Source organism: Lethenteron reissneri, chromosome 52, assembly GCF_015708825.2.
Source record: "Lethenteron reissneri isolate LAM-NWPU_2019-01 chromosome 52, ASM1570882v1, whole genome shotgun sequence".
Taxonomy (NCBI): domain Eukaryota; kingdom Metazoa; phylum Chordata; class Hyperoartia; order Petromyzontiformes; family Petromyzontidae; genus Lethenteron; species Lethenteron reissneri.
Window position 1 is genome coordinate 5,954,739 of NC_083830.1, and position 23,967 is coordinate 5,978,705.

Consider the following 23,967-nt stretch of genomic DNA (forward strand, 5'->3'; position numbering starts at 1 on the left):
TTATTGCGTGCGCTAGTTTGTTGCCCTTCCCCCGCACCTCCGATTGGCACGGATTGGCTACGTACGGTGCGAAAAAAGTTCAACACACACCACTCGCCGATAACATCACTCGCCCAAGTGCAACATTGCCCACTCGTCTGTAAACATCGCGGTGTGGATCACTCGGTCCCACTGGACACAAGCAGGTCCCAGAACCCCTCTGTGAGGTTCCTGAAGAGACTCACTCGGTCCCACTGGACACAAACAGGTCCCCAGAACCACTCTGTGAGGTTCCTGAAGAGACTCACTCGGTCCCACTGGACACAAACAGGTCCCCATAACCCTCTGTGAGGTTCCTCAAGAGACTCACTCAGTCCCACTGGACACAAACAGGTCCCCAGAACCCCTCTGTAAGGTTCCTCAAGAGACTCACTCGGACTCACTGGACACAAACAGGTCCCCAGAACCCCTCTGTGAGGTTCCTCAAGAGACTCACTCAGTTCCACTGGACACAAACAGGTCCCCAGAACCCCTCTGTGAGGTTCCTCAAGAGACTCACTCGGTCCCACTGGACACAAGCAGGTCCCAGAACCCCTCTGTGAGGTTCCTGAAGAGACTCACTCGGTCCCAAAACAGGTCCCCAGAACCCCTCTGTGAGGTTCCTAAGAGACTCACTCGGTCCCACTGGACACAAACAGGTCCCCAGAACCCCTCTGTGAGGTTCCTCAAGAGACTCACTCGGTCCCAAACAGGTCCCCAGAACCCCTCTGTGAGGTTCCTGAAGAGACTCACTCGGTCCCACTGGACACAAGCAGGTCCCCAGAACCCCTCTGTGAGGTTCCTCAAGAGACTCACTCGGTCCCACTGGACACAAACAGGTCCCCAGAACCCCTCTGTGAGGTTCTTCAAGAGACTCACGCGGTCCCACTGGACACAAACAGATCCCCAGAACCCCTCTGTGAGGTTCCTCAAGAGACTCACTCGGTCCCACTGGACACAAGCAGGTCCCAGAACCCCTCTGTGAGGTTCCTGAAGAGACTCACTCGGTCCCAAAACAGGTCCCCAGAACCCCTCTGTGAGGTTCCTAAGAGACTCACTCGGTCCCACTGGACACAAACAGGTCCCCAGAACCCCTCTGTGAGGTTCCTCAAGAGACTCACTCGGTCCCAAACAGGTCCCCAGAACCCCTCTGTGAGGTTCCTGAAGAGACTCACTCGGTCCCACTGGACACAAGCAGGTCCCCAGAACCCCTCTGTGAGGTTCCTCAAGAGACTCACTCGGTCCCACTGGACACAAACAGGTCCCCAGAACCCCTCTGTGAGGTTCTTCAAGAGACTCACGCGGTCCCACTGGACACAAACAGATCCCCAGAACCCCTCTGTGAGTTTCCTCAAGAGACTCACTCGGTCCCACTGGACACAAACAGATCCCCAGAACCCCTCTGTGAGGTTCCTCAAGAGACTCACTCGGTCCCACTGGAAACAAACAGATCCCAGAACCCCTCTGTGAGGTTCCTCAAGAAACTCACTCGGTCCCACTGGACACAAACAGGTCCCAGAACCCCTCTGTGAGGTTCCTCAAGAAACTCACTCGGTCCCACTGGACACAAACAGGTCCCCAGAACCCCTCTGTGAGGTTTCTCAAGAGACTCACTCGGTCCCACTGGACACAAACAGATCCCCAGTACCCCTCTGTGAGGTTCCTCAAGAGACTCACTCGGTTCCACTGGACACAAGCAGGTCCCCAGAACCCCTCTGTGAGGTTCCTCAGGAGACTCACTCGATCCCACTGGACACAAACAGGTCCCTAGAACCCCTCTGTGAGGTTCCTCAAGAGACTCACTCGGTCCCACTGGACACAAACAGATCCCAGAATCCCTCTGTGAGGTTCCTCAAGAAACTCACTCGGTCCCACTGGACACAAACAGGTCCCTAGAACCCCTCTGTGAGGTTCCTCAAGAGACTCACTCGGTCCCACTGGACACAAGCAGGTCCCAGAACCCCTCTGTGAGGTTCCTCAAGAGACTCACTCGGTCCCACTGGACACAAACAGGTCCCCAGAACCCCTCCGTGAGGTTCCTCAAGAGACTCACTCGGTCCCACTGGACACAAACAGGTCCCCAGAACCCCTCCGTGAGGTTCCTCAAGAGACTCACTCGGTCCCACTGGACACAAACAGGTCCCCAGAACCCCTCTGTGAGGTTCTTCAGGAGACTCACTCGGTCCCACTGGACACAAACAGGTCCCCAGAACCCCTCTGTGAGGTTCCTCAAGAGACTCACTCGGTCCCACTGGACACAAACAGGTCCCCAGAACCCCTCTGTGAGGTTCCTGAAGAGACTCACTCGGTCTCACTGGACACAAGCAGGTCCCAGAACCCCTCTGTGAGGTTCCTCAAGAGACTCACTCGGTCCCACTGGACACAAACAGATCCCAGAACCCCTCTGTGAGGTTCCTCAAGAAACTCACTCGGTCCCACTGGACACAAACAGGTCCCCAGAACCCCTCCGTGAGGTTCCTCAAGAGACTCACTCGGTCCCACTGGACACAAACAGGTCCCCAGAACCCCTCCGTGAGGTTCCTCAAGAGACTCACTCGGTCCCACTGGACACAAACAGGTCCCCAGAACCCCTCCGTGAGGTTCCTCAAGAGACTCACTCGGTCCCAAAGCAGGTCCCCAGAACCCCTCTGTGAGGTTCCTCAAGAGACTCACTCGGTCCCACTGGACACAAACAGGTCCCCAGAACCCCTCCGTGAGGTTCCTCAAGAGACTCACTCGGTCCCACTGGACACAAACAGGTCCCCAGAACCCCTCCGTGAGGTTCCTCAAGAAACTCACTCGGTCCCACTGGACACAAACAGGTCCCCAGAACCCCTCCGTGAGGTTCCTCAAGAGACTCACTCGGTCCCAAAGCAGGTCCCCAGAACCCCTCTGAGGTTCCTGAAGAGATTCACTCCATCCCACTGGACACAAACAGGTCCCCAGAACCCCTCTGTGAGGTTCCTCTAGCGACTCACTCGGTCCCAAAGCAGGTCCCCAGAACCCCTCTGTGAGGTTCCTCTAGCGACTCACTCGGTCCCAAAGCAGGTCCCCAGAACCCCTCTGTGAGGTTCCTCTAGCGACTCACTCGGTCCCAAAGCAGGTCCCCAGAACCCCTCTGTGAGGTTCCTCAAGAGACTCACTCGGTCCCAAAGCAGGTCCCCAGAACCCCTCTGTGAGGTTCCTCTAGCGACTCACTCGGTCCCAAAGCAGGTCCCCAGAACCCCTCTGTGAGGTTCCTCAAGAGACTCACTCGGTCCCAAAGCAGGTCCCCAGAACCCCTCTGTGAGGTTCCTCTAGCGACTCACTCGGTCCCAAAGCAGGTCCCCAGAACCCCTCTGTGAGGTTCCTCAAGAGACTCACTCGGTCCCAAAGCAGTTCCCCAGAACCCCTCTGTGAGGTTCCTCTAGCGACTCACTCGGTCCCAAAGCAGGTCCCCAGAACCCCTCTGTGAGGTTCCTCAAGAGACTCACTCGGTCCCAAAGCAGGTCCCCAGAACCCCTCTGTGAGGTTCCTCAAGAGACTCACTCGGTCCCAAAGCAGGTCCCCAGAACCCCTCTGTGAGGTTCCTCTAGCGACTCACTCGGTCCCAAAGCAGGTCCCCAGAACCCCTCTGTGAGGTTCCTCAAGAGACTCACTCGGTCCCAAAGCAGGTCCCCAGAACCCCTCTGTGAGGTTCCTCAAGAGACTCACTCGGTCCCAAAGCAGGTCCCCAGAACCCCTCTGAGGTTCCTGAAGAGATTCACTCCATCCCACTGGACACAAACAGGTCCCCAGAACCCCTCTGTGAGGTTCCTCTAGCGACTCACTCGGTCCCAAAGCAGGTCCCCAGAACCCCTCTGTGAGGTTCCTCTAGCGACTCACTCGGTCCCAAAGCAGGTCCCCAGAACCCCTCTGTGAGGTTCCTCTAGCGACTCACTCGGTCCCAAAGCAGGTCCCCAGAACCCCTCTGTGAGGTTCCTCAAGAGACTCACTCGGTCCCAAAGCAGGTCCCCAGAACCCCTCTGTGAGGTTCCTCTAGCGACTCACTCGGTCCCAAAGCAGGTCCCCAGAACCCCTCTGTGAGGTTCCTCAAGAGACTCACTCGGTCCCAAAGCAGGTCCCCAGAACCCCTCTGTGAGGTTCCTCTAGCGACTCACTCGGTCCCAAAGCAGGTCCCCAGAACCCCTCTGTGAGGTTCCTCAAGAGACTCACTCGGTCCCAAAGCAGGTCCCCAGAACCCCTCTGTGAGGTTCCTCTAGCGACTCACTCGGTCCCAAAGCAGGTCCCCAGAACCCCTCTGTGAGGTTCCTCAAGAGACTCACTCGGTCCCAAAGCAGGTCCCCAGAACCCCTCTGTGAGGTTCCTCAAGAGACTCACTCGGTCCCAAAGCAGGTCCCCAGAACCCCTCTGTGAGGTTCCTCTAGCGACTCACTCGGTCCCAAAGCAGGTCCCCAGAACCCCTCTGTGAGGTTCCTCAAGAGACTCACTCGGTCCCAAAGCAGGTCCCCAGAACCCCTCTGTGAGGTTCCTCAAGAGACTCACTCGGTCCCAAAGCAGGTCCCCAGAACCCCTCTGTGAGGTTCCTCTAGCGACTCACTCGGTCCCAAAGCAGGTCCCCAGAACCGCTCTGTGAGGTTCCTCTAGCGACTCACTCGGTCCCAAAGCAGGTCCCCAGAACCCCTCTGTGAGGTTCCTCAAGAGACTCACTCGGTCCCAAAGCAGGTACCCAGAACCCCTCTGTGAGGTTCCTCAAGAGACTCACTCGGTCCCAAAGCAGGTCCCCAGAACCCCTCTGTGAGGTTCCTCTAGCGACTCACTCGGTCCCAAAGCAGGTCCCCAGAACCCCTCTGTGAGGTTCCTCTAGCGACTCACTCGGTCCCAAAGCAGGTCCCCAGAACCCCTCTGTGAGGTTCCTCTAGCGACTCACTCGGTCCCAAAGCAGGTCCCCAGAACCCCTCTGTGAGGTTCCTCAAGAGACTCACTCGGTCCCAAAGCAGGTCCCCAGAACCCCTCTGTGAGGTTCCTCAAGAGACTCACTCGGTCCCAAAGCAGGTCCCCAGAACCCCTCTGTGAGGTTCCTCTAGCGACTCACTCGGTCCCAAAGCAGGTCCCCAGAACCCCTCTGTGAGGTTCCTCTAGCGACTCACTCGGTCCCAAAGCAGGTCCCCAGAACCCCTCTGTGAGGTTCCTCTAGCGACTCACTCGGTCCCAAAGCAGGTCCCCAGAACCCCTCTGTGAGGTCCCTGAAGATAGAGGTGTAAGGGAGGCAGTATCCGTGAGGTCCATCAAGGGGGGGGGAGGAAGGGGGTTGCTGAGAGGGGTCCCTGTTGGGGGTCTCACCGTGAGGGGACCCCACGCCCTGCTGCTGGTCCCCGTGAAACTCCATGAGACGCGAGAAATCGGGGTCGAGAGCGGGGAAGTCGGACATGATGTCCGCGGTGAGACGTGGCGACAGGCGCATCCTCCTCCACCTCCTCCCCGCCCGGCTCGCCTCACCACTCCCCTCACCACTTGCCTCACCACTCGCCTCACCACTCCCCTCACCACTCGCCTCACCACTTGCCTCACCACACGCCTCACCACTTGCCTCACCACTCGCCTCACCACTCCCCTCACCACTTGCCTCACCACTCGCCTCACCACTCCCCTCACCACTTGCCTCACCACTCGCCTCACCACTCCCCTCACCACTCGCCTCACCACTTGCCTCACCACTCGCCTCACCACTTGCCTCACCACTCGCCTCACCACTACCCTCACCACTCGCCTCACCACTCGCCTCACCACTCCCCTCACCACTTTCCTCACCACTCCCCTCACCACTCGCCTCACCACTTTGCCTCGCCTCCTCACCTTTTACCCCGCTGCCTGCCTCTAATCTGCCTCTCACCTGAATTCCTCACCTGTTCCGCCAAAACACTCCTCTCACCACTCGCCTCACCACTTGCCTCACCACTCCCCTCACCACTCGCCTCACCACTCTGCTCACCACTCCCCTCACCACTCGCCTCACCACTTTGCCTCGCCTCCTCACCTTTTACCCCGCTGCCTGCCTCTAATCTGCCTCTCACCTGAATTCCTCACCTGTTCCGCCAAAACACTCCTCTCACCACTCGCCTCACCACTTGCCTCACCACTCCCCTCACCACTCGCCTCACCACTCTGCTCACCACTCCCCTCACCACTCCCCTCACCACTTTGCCTCGCCTCCTCACCTTTTACCCCGCTGCCTGTCTCTAATCTACCTCTCACCTGACTTCCTCACCTGTTCCGCCAAAACACTCCCCTCACCACTTGCCTCACCACTTGCCTCACCACTCGCCTCACCACTCGCCTCACCACTCGCCTCACCACTCCCCTCACCACTTTGCCTCGCCTCCTCACCTTTTACCCCGCTGCTTGCCTCACCCTCCAGGGATCGCTCACCTTGCTCCTCACCTAATTCCAAACTCGGCCCGTCAAAACACTCTCCACCTCACCCCCAGGGATAATCTTACCTCACTCGCCTCTCTCCTCACCCCTCCCAGGCACCCTCACCCTGTCACTCACCTCAATCCTCACCCCCAGGGACACTCCTCACCGATCACTTCACAGTGACGCTCACCTCAACCACCTAACCCTCACCACCTAACCATCACCACCCAATATCACTCGCCGAACCCGAATGCTCACCCCTTTGAGACGTACGCTCCCCTCACTCTGCTCCTCACCACTTAGAGACACTCACCCCTCACCTCACCCCTTCTTACATACTCGGCCACTAGTGATGCCTGCCGATGGCGCCTGCTCACCCCGGCCATGCGAGTCGAGCGAGCGCGGGGGTAAGTGAATGGGTGAGTGAATGGGTGAGTGGGTGAGTGAACGGGTGAGTGAATGGGTGAGTGAATGGGTGAATGGGTGAGTGGGTGAGTGAATGGGTGAGTGAATGGGTGAACGGGTGAGTGAATGGGTGAGTGAATGGGTGAGTGGGTGAGTGGACGGGTGAGTGAATAGGTGAGTGAACGGGTGAGTGAATGGGTGAGTGAACGGGTGAGTGGGTGAGTGAATGGGTGAGTGAATGGGTGAGTGAACGGGTGAGTGAACGGGTGAGTGATAGGGTGAGTGAATGGGTGAGTGAACGAATGAGTGAACGGGTGAGTGAATGGGTGAGTGATCGGGTGAGTGAATGGGTGAGTGAACGGGTAAGCGAACGGGTGAGTGAACGGGTGAGTGAACGGGTGAGTGAATGGGTGAGTAAACGGGTGAGTGAACGGGTGAGTGAATGGGTAAGCGAACGGGTGAGTGAACGGTGAGTGAACGGGTGAGTGTAATTGTCGCGAGTGTTGGTGAGTGCGAGGGAGTGTGAGGGTGAGTGAGAGGGTGGACTAGCTTGAATGAGGGTAAGTGTGAGGGCGAGCCTGCGTGGTGAGGGTGAGTTTGAATGACGGTGAGTAGAGGGGTGTGCATGAGCAAGGGGGTGAGTGCGAGTTGGTGAGTGTGATTGCAGGTGTGAGGGCGAGCGATGGTGACTTCGTGTGACTCTAACGGCGAGCGAGTGTGACGGTGAGTGTTGGTGAGTGATGGTGAGTGATGGCCGTGTCAGGGTGAGTGTTGGTGAGTGATCACACGACCGGTACCCGTGTTGCTTCGATCTACGCTTTCCCCAAACAACACCGAAAAGTTACTTCCCCCCCCCCCCAGTAACACCCCCAGGGTCATCCCCCACCACCCCCCTCACGCCCCCCTCACCCCACGTGTGTCAAGCCAGTGCCGTGTGTGTGTGCGCGTGCGTGTGTGTGTGTGTGTGTGTGCGTGTGTGTGTGTGTGCGTGTGTGCCGTGCGTGTGTGTGTGTGCGTGTGTGTGCGTGTGTGTGTGTGCGTGTGTGCGTGTGTGTGCGTGTTTTTGTGTGTGTGTGTGTGTGCGTGTTTGTGTGCGTGTGTGTGCGTATGTGTGTGTGTGCGTGCGTGTGTGCGTGCGTGTGTGCGTGTGTGCGCGTGTGTGTGTGCGCGTGTGTGTGCGTGTGTGTGTGCGTGTGTGTGCGCGTGTGTGCTTGTGTGTGCGTGTGTGCGTGTGTGTGCGCGTATGTGTGTGCGTGTGTGTGTGTGTGCGTGTGTGCGTGTGTGTGTGCGTGTGTGTGTGCGTGTGTGTGCGTATGTGTGTGTGTGTGCGTGTGTGTGTGTGCGTATGTGTGTGTGTGTGCGTGTGTGTAAATGTGTGTGTGTGTGCGTGTGTGTGTGCGTGTTTGTGTGCGTGTGTGTGTGCGTATGTGTGCGTGTGTGTGCGTGCGTGTGTGTGCGTATGTGTGTGTGTGTGCGTGTGTGTGTAAATGTGTGTGTGTGCGTGTGTGTGTGCGTGTGTGTGTGCGTGTGTGCGTGTGTGTGTGTGCGTGTGTGTGTGTGCGTGTGTCTGTGAGGTGCGGTAGTATAGCGGTTAGCGCGCTGCGCTACGAACCTGTTCGATTCCCGCTCACGGCCAACACCAGTGACGATTATCTGAACCGGTCCCGGGCCTCCCCTAGTTCGACTCAGCCTCAAATGAGTACCTGGTGCGGTGTGTAAACATCGCCACTGACCATTCACCCCCTCGTGTACCGTTTCGGCCTTCATAATTGCTCGTTAACAGCACTTGCCCCTACAGTCTGTTAAGGCTACACCGGGGATCTTTGTCTTTGTGTGTGTTGGTGGGGGGGGGGGCGGTGGGCGCAGTGGTGAGCGCGCTGCCCCAACGCACCCGGCGACGCGAGTTCCATTCCCGCTCACGGCGACCAACCAACACCACTCGCCTCACCACTCGCGCCCCTCACCACTCGCCTCACCACTCGCGCCTCTCACCACTCACCTCACCCCTCACTCGCCTCTCTCCTCACCCCCCCCTCCACCCTTCCAGGTACACTCACCCTGACACTCACCTCGCGGTCAGCTGAACCGGTCCAAGGCCCCCCCCCCCCCCCCCCCTCTAGGTCGACTCGGCCTCAAATTATTACCCTGGTTCAGGGATGTGTAAACATTGCCACTCCGGGGTGGGGGGAGGGAGACAAAGGCGGCCGGGCGTGGCGTTTGCCATCCACTACCTTGTGTGCCGTGCCGGCCTTCGTATGTGCTTCTCGCTAACAGCACTTGCCCCATCAGTCTGGTGAGGCTATAAGGGGGATATTTGTCTTTGTGCGCGTGTGTGTGTACACGTGTGTGTACACATGTGTGTGTGCACGTGCGTGTGCACGTGTGTGTGTACACGTGTGTGTGTACACGTGTGTGTGTACACGTGTGTCTGTGTGTACACGTGTGTGTGTGCACGTGTGTGTGTGTGTACAGGTGTGTGTGTACACGCGTTTGTGTGTGCGTTTGTGTGTGCACGTGTTTGTGTGTACAGGTGTGTGTGTGCACGTACGTGCGCCTGTGATTGTTGTCTTTCCCCACAGAGTACGGACAACTTCAACATGCCAGAGTATAATTTGGGGGGAGACAACGAGAACGTGGAGCTTCCGCGGATTTCTACCCCCCACCTCACCCCCACCCTACCCCCCCCCCCCACCTCACCCCCCACCCTACCGCCCCCCCCACCCCGCGGCTCGCATTACGACAGAGCGAGGACTTTGAACCCCATGGCCATAACCGCGTCACCTCGCCCCCGAGGCCGCGACACCCAGCACAGAACACCCTGCACACAGCAACACCCTGCACCACCCTGCACACAGTAACACCCTGCACACAATAACAGCCTGCACAGAACACCCTGCACACAGCAACACCCTGCACAGAACACCCTGCACACAGCAACACCCTGCACCACCCTGCACACAGCAACACCCTGCACAGAACACCCTGCACACAGCAACACCCTGCACAGCACACAGCAACACCCTGCACAGTACACAGCAACACCCTGCACACAGCAACACCCTGCACATAGCACACAGCACACCCTGCACACAGAACACCCTGCACACAGCAACACCCTGCACAGTACACAGCAACACCCTGCACAGTACACAGCAACACCCTGCACACAGCACACAGCAACACCCTGCACACAGTAACACCCTGCACAGCACACAGCAACACCCTGCACACAACAACACCCTGCACACAGTAACACCCTGCACAGCACACAGCAACACCCTGCACACAACAACACCCTGCACACAGCAACACCCTGCACACAGTAACACCCTGCAGCCTGCACAGAACACCCTGCACACAGCAACACCCTCCACACAACAACACCCTGCACACAGCAACACCCTGCACACAGTAACACCCTGCAGACTGCACAGAACACCCTGCACACAGCAACACCCTGCACACAGTAACACCCTGCACACAGTAACACCCTGCAGCCTACACCACCCTGCACAGCACACAGCAACACCCTGCACACAACAACACCCTGCACACAGCAACACCCTGCACACAGTAACACCCTGCAGACTGCACAGAACACCCTGCACACAGCAACACCCTGCACACAGTAACACCCTGCACACAGTAACACCCTGCAGCCTACACCACCCTGCACACAGCACACAGCAACACCCTGCACACAACAACACCCTGCACACAGCAACACCCTGCACACAGTAACACCCTGCAGACTGCACAGAACACCCTGCACACAGCAACACCCTGCACACAGTAACACCCTGCAGCCTACACCACCCTGCACACAGCACACATCAACACCCTGCACAGAACACCCTGCACACAGCACAGAACACCCTACAGCCTGCAACACCCTGCACACAGAACACCCTGCACAGCAACACCCTGCACACAGCACAGAACACCCTGCAGCCGACACCCAGCACAGAACACCATGCACACAGCCCCATGCACTATAGGCACAGCACCCTGCACTCTGCCGCACTACACACAGCTGTGTGCACTCTGCGCACAACAAGATTGACTTTTTCCCCTCCCCCCTGCACCGCGCACCCTGCACACAGCACCCTGCACAGGACACCCTGCACAGGACATCCTCCACTCCGCACCCTGCACACAGCACCCTGCACACAGCACCCTGCACAGGACACCCTGCACAGGACACCCTCCACTCCGCACCCTGCACACAGCACCCTGCACACAGCACCCTGCACAGGACACCCTGCACAGGACACCCTCCACTCCGCACCCTGCACACAGCACCCTGCACACATCACCCTGCACAGGACACCCTGCACAGGACACCCTCCACTCCGCACCCTGCACACAGCACCATGCACACAGCACCCTGCACAGGACACCCTGCACAGGACACCCTCCACTCCGCACCCTGCACACAGCACCATGCACACAGCACCATGCACACAGCACCCTGCACAGGACACCCTGCACAGGACACCCTCCACTCCGCACCCTGCACACAGCACCATGCACACAGCACCCTGCACAGGACACCCTGCACAGGACACCCTCCACTCCGCACCCTGCACACAGCACCATGCACACAGCACCATGCACACAGCACCCTGCACAGGACACCCTGCACAGGACACCCTCCACTCCGCACCCTGCACACAGCACCATGCACACAGCAGCACCATGCACACAGCACCATGCACAGGACACCCTGCACAGGACACCCTCCACTCCGCACCCCGTACACAGCACCATGCACACAGCACCATGCACACAGCACCCTGCACAGGACACCCTGCACAGGACACCCTCCACTCCGCACCCCGTACACAGCACCATGCACACAGCACCATGCACACAGCACCCTGCACAGGACACCCTGCACAGGACACCCTCCACTCCGCACCATGCACACAGCACCATGCACACAGCAGCACCATGCACACAGCACCCTGCACAGGACACTCTGCACAGGACACCCTCCACTCCGCACCATGCACACAGCACCATGCACACAGCACCCTGCACAGGACACCCTGCACACAGCACCCTGCACTCCACACCCTGCACCCTAGGCACGGCACTTTGCCAGCAGCACCCTGTAAGACTGAGCACTCCAACCAGCGCCCTGCACCCGTAGCCGGGCGATCGCGGCTCTGCGCGCGCCCTGTCACCCAGCAGTGAGGGGCAGCAGCTAGGGTCGGTGGCTCACACACAGACGTTGTGAGACTCTCATCTACCCAGGGCAGTAATTATAATATTGGGGGGGGGACACATCCCCCCCCAATATTCAAATATGCTCAAAATGCCCCCCCCCCCCAATTTCTTGCTATAAAATATATTTCTGCTTATATGATTGTGGTTATGATTGTACTTTACAAATCCCTAATCTCTGCCATTACCTACAATGACACAAGAAAAGGTAAAAAAGAAAACAAAGATCAATACAATACACTACTAGACATTATTGTACGGGAAAAAAGTCAATCCCATGTGTTAGTGAATTTTTTTGTATATTTTAGGCAGAAATTCGTTTTCAAATTTAGATATATTTTTTTCTGGGGGGGGGACCCCCAGACCCCCTGGAAGATTTGGTCCCCCCCCCCCAATGTTGACTCCATGGCTACGGCCTTGCATCTACCGATCCGCTGGTATTCTTAGGTTTTTTCGGTAAAGTCACGTAGGTAAAACATTAAAATTAATAAAAGTAAAATAAAATAAAAATCACGACGTTTCGGAGGCAACACAAGCTTCCGTCTTCAGGTGGAACCGTCACAGCCACGACAGCTGTACTTGATACATACTTGATACAGCTGTCGTGGCTGTGACGGTTCCACCTGAAGACGGAAGCTTGTGTTGCCTCCGAAACGTCGTGATTTTTATTTAATTTTACTTTTATAAATTTTAATGTTTTACCTACGTGACTTTACCGAAAAAACCTAAGAATATGAATCTTTGCAGTAACGAAAACTTCAAATCTAGAACTATCCGCTGGTGTCGACGGAGAAGGCGCCACAGCAGGTACGGACTAACCGCCATCTCTTTCCATCTGTACGGGGGATCGAGCGTTGCCCCCTCGCGCAAGGCGTGGAGTTTTCAACCGGGCGCCCCGGTTTTCCTGCTCCCACGTGCTACGAGCCACTCAAAGCTCCGGGTCGCACAGATGGATTCAGGAATCCATGATCGTGCGGCCATCTTCTGGCCACGTGGCAAAAGTCAGCCACGAGCAGCCTTCCTCCCGAGCTCATCGACGTCACTGCCACGTCACTGCAACGTCACTGCAACGTCATCCACACTCGTGCAACGTCACTGCCACGTCACTGCAACGTCACTGCAACGTCATCCACGCTCGTGCAACGTCACTGCCACGTCACTGCAACGTCACTGCAACGTCATCCACGTCACTGCAACGTCACTGCCACGTCACTGCAACGTCATCCATGCTCGTGCAACGTCACTGCCACGTCACTGCAACGTCATCCACACTCGTGCAACGTCACTGCCACGTCACTGCAACGTCATTCATCCGGGGGGGGGTGTCAACCTCAAATCCCCCCCCCCCACCTCAATATGCACATCGCACACCTAACACCTTGCAACGATAACACTGGTCAACACACTTTTTCTGGCATAAGTTATTCCAACGGTTTTAAGGTAATTTTGAGGTGCCGATTCCAAATGTGGCATCAGTTTTTGTCTATCACATCCGGTTTTTGAGATATCAAATATTGCATTTTCAATAAAAACTGCAGAAGAAAAATATTAAATAAATGTGGATATCTACATCAAATGATATTATAAACACACTATCCTAAAATACAGCACCATATTTTTAACACTAAAGCAGTCACTGACTCGCAACAACTTGCAATCATAAGTGACAGAGTTAATTTCGGGTAAAATCAATGAAAATGGGGTATGCCGATAGCATACAAATGAGATGTGATAGAGCAAATCTGAGATCAGATTTGGAATCAGCACCTTGAAATTAGTCTAAAACAGCTGCAAAAGTCCAGGCCAGAAAAAAATGTTTTTTTTTTGTTGACCAGTGTAACTCTTCACCTAACGATCTATACTCGACACTCTGCGTATCGCACCCTGCACTCACCACCCTGCACTCACCACCGTGCACTCTCCACCCTGCACTCTCCATTCAGCACCCAGTGGAGGTGTCACCACGAATGGCTTAAAAACAAAACCTCTTACGATTCGCGTAACACGCGTGTGCGACTCGCTGTTTTACATAATCATGCAAATGATATGCAAAGCATTGAACTTGGGCCCATCGAGTCAATAGAATTGTTAACCAACGACGCGGTAACGAAGCGAGGTCACCATGTCAACCTCACGAGAATCGGGGTGAGATGTTAACTACCTCGCCTGGTGTACAGGAGGTCGTGAGTTCGATCCCGACCCTGAGGTCGTGGGTTCTATCCCGACCCTGACGTGTGCCTGCTGTATATTGGAGTTTGCGTGTCTCTCTCTGTATCTCTCTCTCTACGTGGTGAGATGTTAACTACCTCGCCTGGTATACAGGAGGTGGTGGGTTCGTTCCAGACCCTGACGTGTGCCTGCTGTATATTGGAGTTTGTGTGTCTCTCTCCTCTCTCTCCCCGTGGTGAGATGTTAACTACCTCGCCTGGTATACAGGAGGTCGTGGTTTCGTTCCCGACCCTGACGGACCCTGCTGTATATTGGAGTTTGCGTGTCTCACTCTGTATCTCTCTCTCCGTGGTGAGATGTTAACTACCTCGCCTGGTTCACAGGAGGACATGGGTTCGTTCCCGAACCTGATGGTGCCTGTTATATAATTGGAGTTTGCGGTGTCTTTCTCCTCTCTCTCCCCGTGGGTTTTTCTCCGTGTCCTCCGGTTTTTCCCGTCACATTTTGAATCAACGTCACGCGTTTAGAGTCATTTGGCTGCTATAAATGTCCACGCGATAAGCCGCTTCGTTGAGCAATCATTTGTGTTCAGGTCGCTTTTGAAAACGAGAAATATAGCTCAGTGGGTCTTGCCTGGTAAAATCTAAAATGTTATATTCTTTGGTTCTTTCGGTAAAGTCACGTAGAAAGAAAATTTAAATTAAATTTAAAATAAAAGCTATTTTAATTGTATTTTAATGATATTTTCTATCTACGTGACTTTACCGAAAGAACAAAAGAATATGAATTCCTGCAGTCACGAAAGTTTTAAGTCAAAATCTACAACGTTAAGTTTAGTAGTTTACAAACTCCTTGTGAGATGACGACAGGAGAGTTCTGGACGAGAGCGAGATGTAACAAACGACATCAGTGCATAGAGATGCGGACAACAACACAAATCATTTAAGTTTTAAATACGACGTGAAATCATAAGCCACCTTCGTTGAGCTATGATCATTTGCGGCCAGAGCTACGTACTGTAGCTCGGCGGAGCCCTTACCTGGTAACAATTTATTTGTTTAATGTGTTTAGTTCAAGGCCAGTAGCCACGGAGTCAACATTGGGGGGGGACCAAATCTTCCAGGGGGTCTGGGGGTCCCCCCCCCAGAAAAAAAAATCTGAATTTGAAAACTCATTTCCCTGCCATTTCCTGCCTAAAATATTTTTAAAAATCACTAACACATAAGATGGACTTTTATTTTTTACAATAATGTCTAATAGTGTATTGTATTACATTGCTCTGTTTTTTAAATCCTTTATATTAAGTTCGCTTGCTTGCTTAGGACCGTGCAAATCTTTCGGTCGTTTTTTAACCCACTTCCCGTGATCCAATCGAGCTGACATTTTGCACACAGACTCGTTGTGCGTGACAATGCATTTTCATGAAAATTTTTCCAAAATGTTACACTGTTTAGGGAAATTTTTTTAAATATTTAATTACCAATTGCTTAATGCTGGCAGACAATCATCTGACCCATAGGTGGCAGCCATCTCAAGCCAGAGGACGAGAGGACTCTAGCCGCCCCGATGCCACGCATATAAAGGATTTATAGTGAAAAACTTTGTTCTTACGGGTTATTTTTTTTCTTTTTTTACCTGTTCTTGATTCATTGCATGTAATGGCAGAGATTAGGGATTCATAAAGTACAACCATAACCAAAATAATTTCAACAGAAATCTATTTTATAGCAAGAAATTGGGGGGGGGGACATTTTGAGCATATTTGAATATTGGGGGGGGATGTGTCCCCCTCAATATATATTATAATTACGGCCTTGCCATTTAGTTTAGAATCGCGAGGGAAAAGGAGAGGGTTGGGGGGGGTGGAGGGAGGTTGTCAGTGGTGAGGTGGGGGGTGAGTGGTGGGGGGAAAGGTGGGCGGGAGGTTTGGGATGAATGGTTGCACCCAGCTTTGCTCCCCTCCCCTCCCCCCACTCTTTACCAAAGTAGTCAATAACACCGTGGCCTTAAACACAACACCCTATGTACAGTAACGGGCGACGTTTCGGGCAATGCCCCTTCTTGAGAGCACACACACAGATGCCACGCCGGTGGGCGTGACCTATCTTGAATGACGTCAGGGCTGTCACGTTAGCCCCGCCCACAAGCAGACAGGGGGGGGGGGGGTCGGTGGATGGGGGGTTTGGTGAAGGGATGGAGGGGGGGGCGTCGGTGAAGGGGGGGGGCGTCGGTGGATGGGGGGGGGGGCTAATCCCACGTGAGCGGGGGGCTTTGATTGCAGGTCACGTGACTCCATCACGCACTCCTTGACTCATTAATGACGGCACGTGACCAAACGAGTGGTGAGTGTGACTGGTGAGTAAGAGAGAGTGATGGTGAGTGATGGTGAGTGATGGTGAATGATGGTGAGTGATGGTGAGTGATGGTGAATGATGGTGAGTGATGGTGAGTGATGGTGAGTGAGTGATGGTGAGTGATGGTGAGTGAGTGATGGTGAGTGATGGTGAGGAATGGTGAGTGATGGTGAGTGATGGTGAGGGATGGTGAGTGAGTGATGGTGAGTGATGGTGAGTGATGGTGAGTGATGGTGAGGGATGGTGAGTGATGGTGAGTGATGGTGAGTGATGGTGAGTGAGTGATGGTGAGTGATGGTGAGTGATGGTGAGTGATGGTGAGTGATGGTGAGTGATGGTGAGTGATGGTGAGGAATGGTGAGTGATGGTGAGTGATGGTGAGTGATGGTGAGTGATGGTGAGGGATGGTGAGTGATGGTGAGTGATGGTGAGTGATGGTGAGTGGTGATGAGTGATGGTGAGTGATGGTGAGTGATGGTGAGTGATGGTGATTGATGGTGAGTGATGGTGAGTGGTGATGAGTGATGGTGAGTGATGGTGAGTGATGGTGAGTGTTGGAGAGTGATGGTGAGTGATGGTGAGTGATGGTGAGTGATGGTGAGTGATGGTGAGGAATGGTGAGTGATGGTGAGTGATGGTGAGTGATGGTGAGTGTTGGAGAGTGATGGTGAGTGATGGTGAGTGATGGTGAGTGATGGTGAGGAATGGTGAGTGATGGTGAGTGATGGTGAGTGATGGTGAGGAATGGTGAGTGATGGTGAGTGATGGTGAGTGATGGTGAGTGTTGGTGAGTGATGGTGAGTGATGGTGAGTGTTGGAGAGTGATGGTGAGTGATGGTGATTGATGGTGAGTGATGGTGAGTGATGGTGAGTGATGGTGAGTGATGGTGAGTGAGTGATGGTGATTGTGAGTGATGGTGAGTGATGGTGATTGTGAGTGATGGTGAGTGATGGAGAGTGATGGTGAGTGAGTGATGGTGATTGATGGTGAGTGATGGTGAGTGATGGTGAGTGATGGAGAGTGATGGTGATTGATGGTGAGTGATGGTGAGTGATGGAGAGTGATGGTGAGTGATGGTGATTGATGGTGAGTGATGGTGAGTGTTGGAGAGTGATGGTGATTGATGGTGAGTGATGGTGAGTGATGGTGAGTGATGGTGAGTGATGGTGAGTGATGGTGAGGGATGGTGAGTGATGGTGAGTGATGGAGAGTGATGGTGAGTGATGGTGAGTGATGGTGAGTGTTGGAGAGTGATGGTGAGTGATGGTGAGTGATGGTGAGTGATGGTGAGTGATGGTGAATGTTGGAGAGTGATGGTGAGTGATGGTGAGTGATGGTGAGTGTTGGAGAGTGATGGTGAGTGAGTGATGGTGAGTGATGGTGAGTGATGGTGAGTGTTGGAGAGTGATGGTGAGTGATGGTGAGTGATGGTGAGTGATGGTGAGTGATGGTGAGTGTTGGAGAGTGATGGTGAGGGATGAAGTTCCCCACAGCACTCGCCCACCCACGCACTCACCACACTGCAGGCCACAACAACACTCTCACCCACTCACCACACTTCAGGTCACACAACAACACTCTCACCCACCCACTCACCACACTGCAGGTCACAACAACACACTCACCCACCCACCCACTCACCCACCCACTCACCAACTCACTCACCCACCCACTCACCCACCCACTCACCAACTCACTCACCCACCCACTCACCCACCACTCACCAACTCACTCACCCACCCACTCACTCACCCACCCACCCACCCACTCACCCACCCACTCACCAACTCACTCACCCACCCACTCACCCACCCACCCACTCACCCACCCACTCACCAACTAAATCACCCACCCACTCACCCACCCACCCACCCACTCACCCACCCACTCACCCACCCACCCACTCACCCACCCACCCACCCACTCACCCACCCACTCACCAACTCACTCACCCACCCACTCACCCACCCACCCACTCACCCACCCACTCACCAACTAAATCACCCACCCACTCACCCACCCACCCACCCACTCACCCACCCACTCACCCACCCACCCACCCACCCACTCACCCACCCACTCACCAACTCACTCACCCACCCACTCACCCACCCACCCACTCACCCACCCACTCACCCACCCACCCACTCACCCACTCACTCACCAACTCACTCACCCACCCACTCACCACACCGCAGGTCACAATCCTTCCCTCGCACCGCTGTCAATTTTGAAAGTCCCGAGAAGGCCTCTCCCTCTCTCCCTCTCTCCCTCTCTCTGGCGGAGACGAGCAACTCCACGGCTGCTGCCTTCATTGTTGAGTTTAACGCGGCACGGGGACTCGACCCGGTCACCTGCACCCCGTGTGTCACGGGGACTCGACCCGGTCACCTGCACCCCGTGCGGCACGGGGACTCGAACCGGTCACCTGCACCCCGTGCGGCACAGGGACTCGAACCGGTCACCTGCACCCCGCGCGGCACGGGGACTCGAACCGGTCACGTGCACCCCGTGCGTCACGGCGACTCGAACCGGTCACCTGCACCCCGTGTGTCACGGGGACTCGAACCGGTCACGTGCACCCCGTGTGTCACGGGGACTCGAACCGGTCACCTGCACCCCGTGTGTCACGGGGACTCGAACCGGTCACGTGCACCCCGTGTGTCACGGGGACTCGAACCGGTCACGTGCACCCCGTGTGTCACGGGGACTCGAACCGGTCACGTGCACCCCGTGTGTCACGGGGACTCGAACCGGTCACCTGCACCCCGTGTGTCACGGGGACTCGAACCGGTCACCTGCACCCCGTGTGTCACGGGGACTCGAACCGGTCACCTGCACCCCGTGTGTCACGGGGACTCGAACCGGTCACGTGCACCCCGTGCGTCACGGGGACTCGAACCGGTCACGTGCACCCCGTGCGTCACGGGGACTCGAACCGGTCACGTGCACCCCGTGCGTCACGGGGACTCGAACCGGTCACGTGCACCCCGTGCGTCACGGGGACTCGAACCGGTCACGTGCACCCCGTGTGTCACGGGGACTCGAACCGGTCACGTGCACCCCGTGTGTCACGGGGACTCGAACCGGTCACGTGCACCACGTGCGTCACGGCGACGCCTTTGTCTGACGACCCCAGCGAGCTGCGAGGTCGGCTCTCACGCCGGCGCAGACCGTGACCCCACGTGACCCCACGTGACCCCACGCGCGCGCCACTCTCGGGCACGGGGCCGTGATTCCTGCCGCGAGCGGCAACGGCCGCCTTTGTCTCGCGCGACAGGTGTGTGTGTGTCAGTGTGTGTGTGTGTGTGTCAGGTGTGTGTTTGTGTGTCAGTGTGTGTGTGTGTGTCAGTGTGTGTGTGTGTGTCAGTGTGTATGTCAGTGTGTCAGTGTGTGTGTCAGTGTGTGTGTGTGTGCCAGGTGTGTGTTTGTGTGTCAGTGTGTGTGTCAGGTGTGTGTGTGTGTAAGTGTGTGTGTGTGTGTGAGGTGTGTGTGTGTGTCAGTGTGTGTGTGTGTCAGTGTGTGTGTGTGTCAGTGTGTGTGTGTGTGAGGTGTGTGTGTGTGTCAGTGTGTGTGTCAGTGTGTGTGTGTCAGTGTGTGTGTCAGTGTGTGTGTGAGGTGTGTGTGTCAGTGTGTGTATTAGTGTGTCAGTGTGTGTGTGTCAGTGTGTGTGTGTCAGTGTGTGTGTGTCAGTGTGTGTGTGTGTCAGTGTGTGTGTGTGTGTGAGGTGTGTGTGTGTGTCAGTGTGTGTGTGTGTCAGTGTGTGTGTGTGTCAGTGTGTGTGTGTGTGTCAGTGTGTCAGTGTGTGTGTGTCTGTGTGTGTGTCTGTGTGTGTGTGTCAGGTGTGTGTTTGTGTGTCAGTGTGTGTGTGTGTCAGGTGTGTCTGTGTGTCAGGTGTGTGTGTCTGTGTGTGTGTCTGTGTGTGTGTGTCAGGTGTGTGTGTCAGTGTGTGTCAGTGTGTGTATGTCAGGTGGCTGTGAGGTGAAAACAATCCCCCCCCCCCCGCCAAAGTCAAGTTAAGAGATCAAATCATCATCGGGTCAGACCATGGGGTCAGGTCAATAGGTCAGATCATGGGGTCAGATCAATGTAGTAGATCATGGGGTCAGATCAATGTAGTAGATCATGGGGTCAGATCAATGGGTCATCTCATGGGGTCAGATCAATGCGCCAGATCGTGGGGTCAAATCAATGGGTCAGATCAATGGGGTCACGACAATGGGTCAGATCATCGGGTTAGATCATGGGGGCAGGTCAATGGGTCAGACCATGGGGTGAGATCAATAGGTCAGTTCAATGGGTCAGATCATGGGGTGAGATCAATGGGTCAGATCAATGGGTAAAATCATGGGGTTGAGATCAATAGGTAAGTTCAATAGGTCAGATCATGGGGTGAGATCAATGGGTCAGTTCAATGGGTCAGATCATGGGGTGAGATCAATGGGTCAGTTCAATGGGTCAGATCATGGGGTGAGATCAATAGGTAAGTTCAATAGGTCAGATCATGGGGTGAGATCAATGGGTCAGTTCAATGGGTCAGATCATGGGGTGAGATCAATAGGTCAGTTCAATGGGTCAGATCATGGGGTGAGATCAATGGGTCAAATCAATGGGTCAAATCATGGGGTTGAGATCAATAGGTAAGTTCAATAGGTCAGATCATGGGGTGAGATCAATGGGTCAGATCAGTAGGTCAGATCATGGGGTGAGATCAATGGGTCAGTTCAATGGGTCAGTTCAATGGCTCAGTCCATGGGGTTGAGATCAATGGTCGTAAGAATCCGTGCGAGTTTGGGGGAGGAGGGGTCGTGGGGCGAGTGAGGTTGGAGGGGGGTAGGGGGAGGGGAGGGGCAGGGGGGAGGGGCAGGGGGGAGGGGCGAGGGGGGAGGGGCAGGGGGGAGGGGCAGGGGGGAGGGGGGAGGGGCAGGGGGGAGGGGCAGGGGGGAGCGGAGCAGTCGCGAAGCGGCACCGCAAATATTGACGGAGGGGAGGGGTGCTTTTCAGCCCAGGACAATACTATACAATACTATACAGTACTATACAATACAGTACAATACTATACAATACTATACAGTACTATACAGTACTCTACAATACTATACAGCACAACAGTACAGCGTAGCCACACGACAACACATGATATGTACTAAATAGCATTCTGAGGAGCGGTGGCGCAGCGGTTAGCACGCTGCCCTACGAACTCAGCCGCCCGAGTTGCATTGCCGCTCACGGCCAAGACCAGCGATGTCCAACACCAGGAGTCACTCACACGTCCAAAGACAAAGTTCCCCCGTGTAGCCTTGACAGACTGTAGGGGCAAGTGCTGTTAGCGAGCAGCACCTATGAAGGCCGGCACGGCACACGAGGGGGTGGGTGGCCAGCACCACGCTGGTGCTCGTCCGTGAGTAGGAATCGAACTCGGATCACCGGGTTCGCCGAGCAGCGCACTAACCACTGCACTACCGTGCCCCGCGCTCACACATTCACTCATTCACACGCACACGTTCACTCATTCATACAACACACACATTCACTCATGCATACAACACACACGTTCACTCATTCATACCACACACACGTTCACTCATGCATACAACACACACATTCACTCATTCATACAACACACCCCACACGAACTCACACTCTTACAGAACCACCTGTACGTACAGACACACGCACACGCACACACGCACACACACACGCACACACACACGTACGCACACACACACACACGCACACACACACGCACACACACACGCACACACACACACACGCACACACGCACACACACACGCACACACACACGTACGCACACACACGCACACACACACGCACACACACATGCACACACACACACAGAGTGGCGGTCGAGCCGGGAATCGAACCCTGCCGCCCGCCCCGCAGCAGCAGCAGCAGGGAGGTGTGGATCGAACTGAACAATAAATAGATACACAATAAATAAATACACAATAAATAAATACATACATAATAAATAGATACGTAATAAAAAGATACGTAAAAAGATACACAATAAATAGATACATAATAAATATATACACAATAAATAGATACACAATAAATAGATACACAATAAATACATACATAATAAATAGATACGTAATAAAAAGATACGTAAAAAAGATACACAATAAATAGATACATAATAAATATATACACAATAAATAGATACACAATAAATAAATACACAATAAATAAATACATACATAATAAATAGATACATAATAAAAAAGATACGTAATAAATAGATACATAATAAATATATACACAATAAATAGATACACAATATATAGATACACAATAAATAGATACACAATAATGAAATACATAATAAATACATACATAATAAATAGATACACAATAAAAAGATACGTAATAAATAGATACATAATAAATAGATACACAATAAATAAATACATAATAAATAGATACACAAGAAATAGATACACAATAAATGGGTACATAATAAATAGCTACATGATAAATAGACACACAATAAACAGATACATAATAAATATATACATAATAAATATATACATAATAAATAGATACATAATAAATAGATACATAATAAATATATACATAATAAATAGGTACATGATAAATAGATACATAATAAATAGATAAGTAATAAATACATAATAAATATATACATAATTCCCACGCGTCGACGGCTCGGTAATTCGATCTCCCAGGGCGGCATGTGAAACAATGGGGGGCGAGATTCTTAAATCCCCCTCCCTCTCCATCCCCCTTCATCCGAGCAACCCCCCCCCCCTCCATCTTTGACTGCCCCCTTGTGGCTCTTTGGCTGCCCCCTTGTGACTCTTTGGCTGCCCCCTGAGACTCTTTGGCTGCCCCCTTGTGACTCTTTGGCTGCCCCTTGAGACTCTTTGGCTGCCCCCTTGTGACTTTTTGGCTGCCCCCTTGTGACTCTTTGGCTGCCCCCTTGAGACTTTTTGGCTGCCCCCTTGACACTCTTTGGCTGCCCCCTTGTGGCTCTTTGGCTGCCCCTTGAGACTCTTTGGCTGCCCCCTTGTGGCTCTTTGGCTGCCCCCTTGTGGCTCTTTGGCTGCCCCTTGAGACTCTTTGGCTGCCCCCTTGTGGCTCTTTGGCTGCCCCCTTGAGACTCTTTGGCTGCCCCCTTGTGGCTCTTTGGCTGCCCCCTTGTAACTCTTTGGCTGCCCCCTTGAGACTTTTTGGCTGCCCCCTTGAGACTCTTTGGCTGCCCCTTGAGACTCTTTGTTCTGCCCCCTTGTGGCTCTTTGGCTGCCCCCTTGAGACTCTTTGGCTGCCCCCTTGTGGCTCTTTGGCTGCCCCCTTGTGACTCTTTGGCTGCCCCCTTGTGACTCTTTGGCTGCCCCCTTGAGACTTTTT

The 23,967-nt window shown here is 54.3% G+C and overlaps 1 protein-coding gene across 3 annotated transcripts in view; it reads right to left on the bottom strand.

The window, feature by feature from the left end:
* Window positions 1–23,967, bottom strand: part of LOC133355806 (hepatocyte nuclear factor 4-gamma-like) — a 73,571-nt gene that overhangs the window by 29,819 nt on the left and 19,785 nt on the right. For 2 of the 3 annotated variants that reach the window (XM_061573189.1, XM_061573188.1), the window contains exon 1: window positions 5,341–7,607. The exons of the other annotated variant lie outside the window; for it this stretch is intronic. In XM_061573189.1, coding sequence (XP_061429173.1) covers window positions 5,341–5,461 — 121 coding nt within the window. In that variant the 5' untranslated portion in view covers window positions 5,462–7,607. Of the gene's footprint in view, window positions 1–5,340; window positions 7,608–23,967 lie in introns of those variants that run through there. 3 annotated transcript variants of the gene reach the window in all.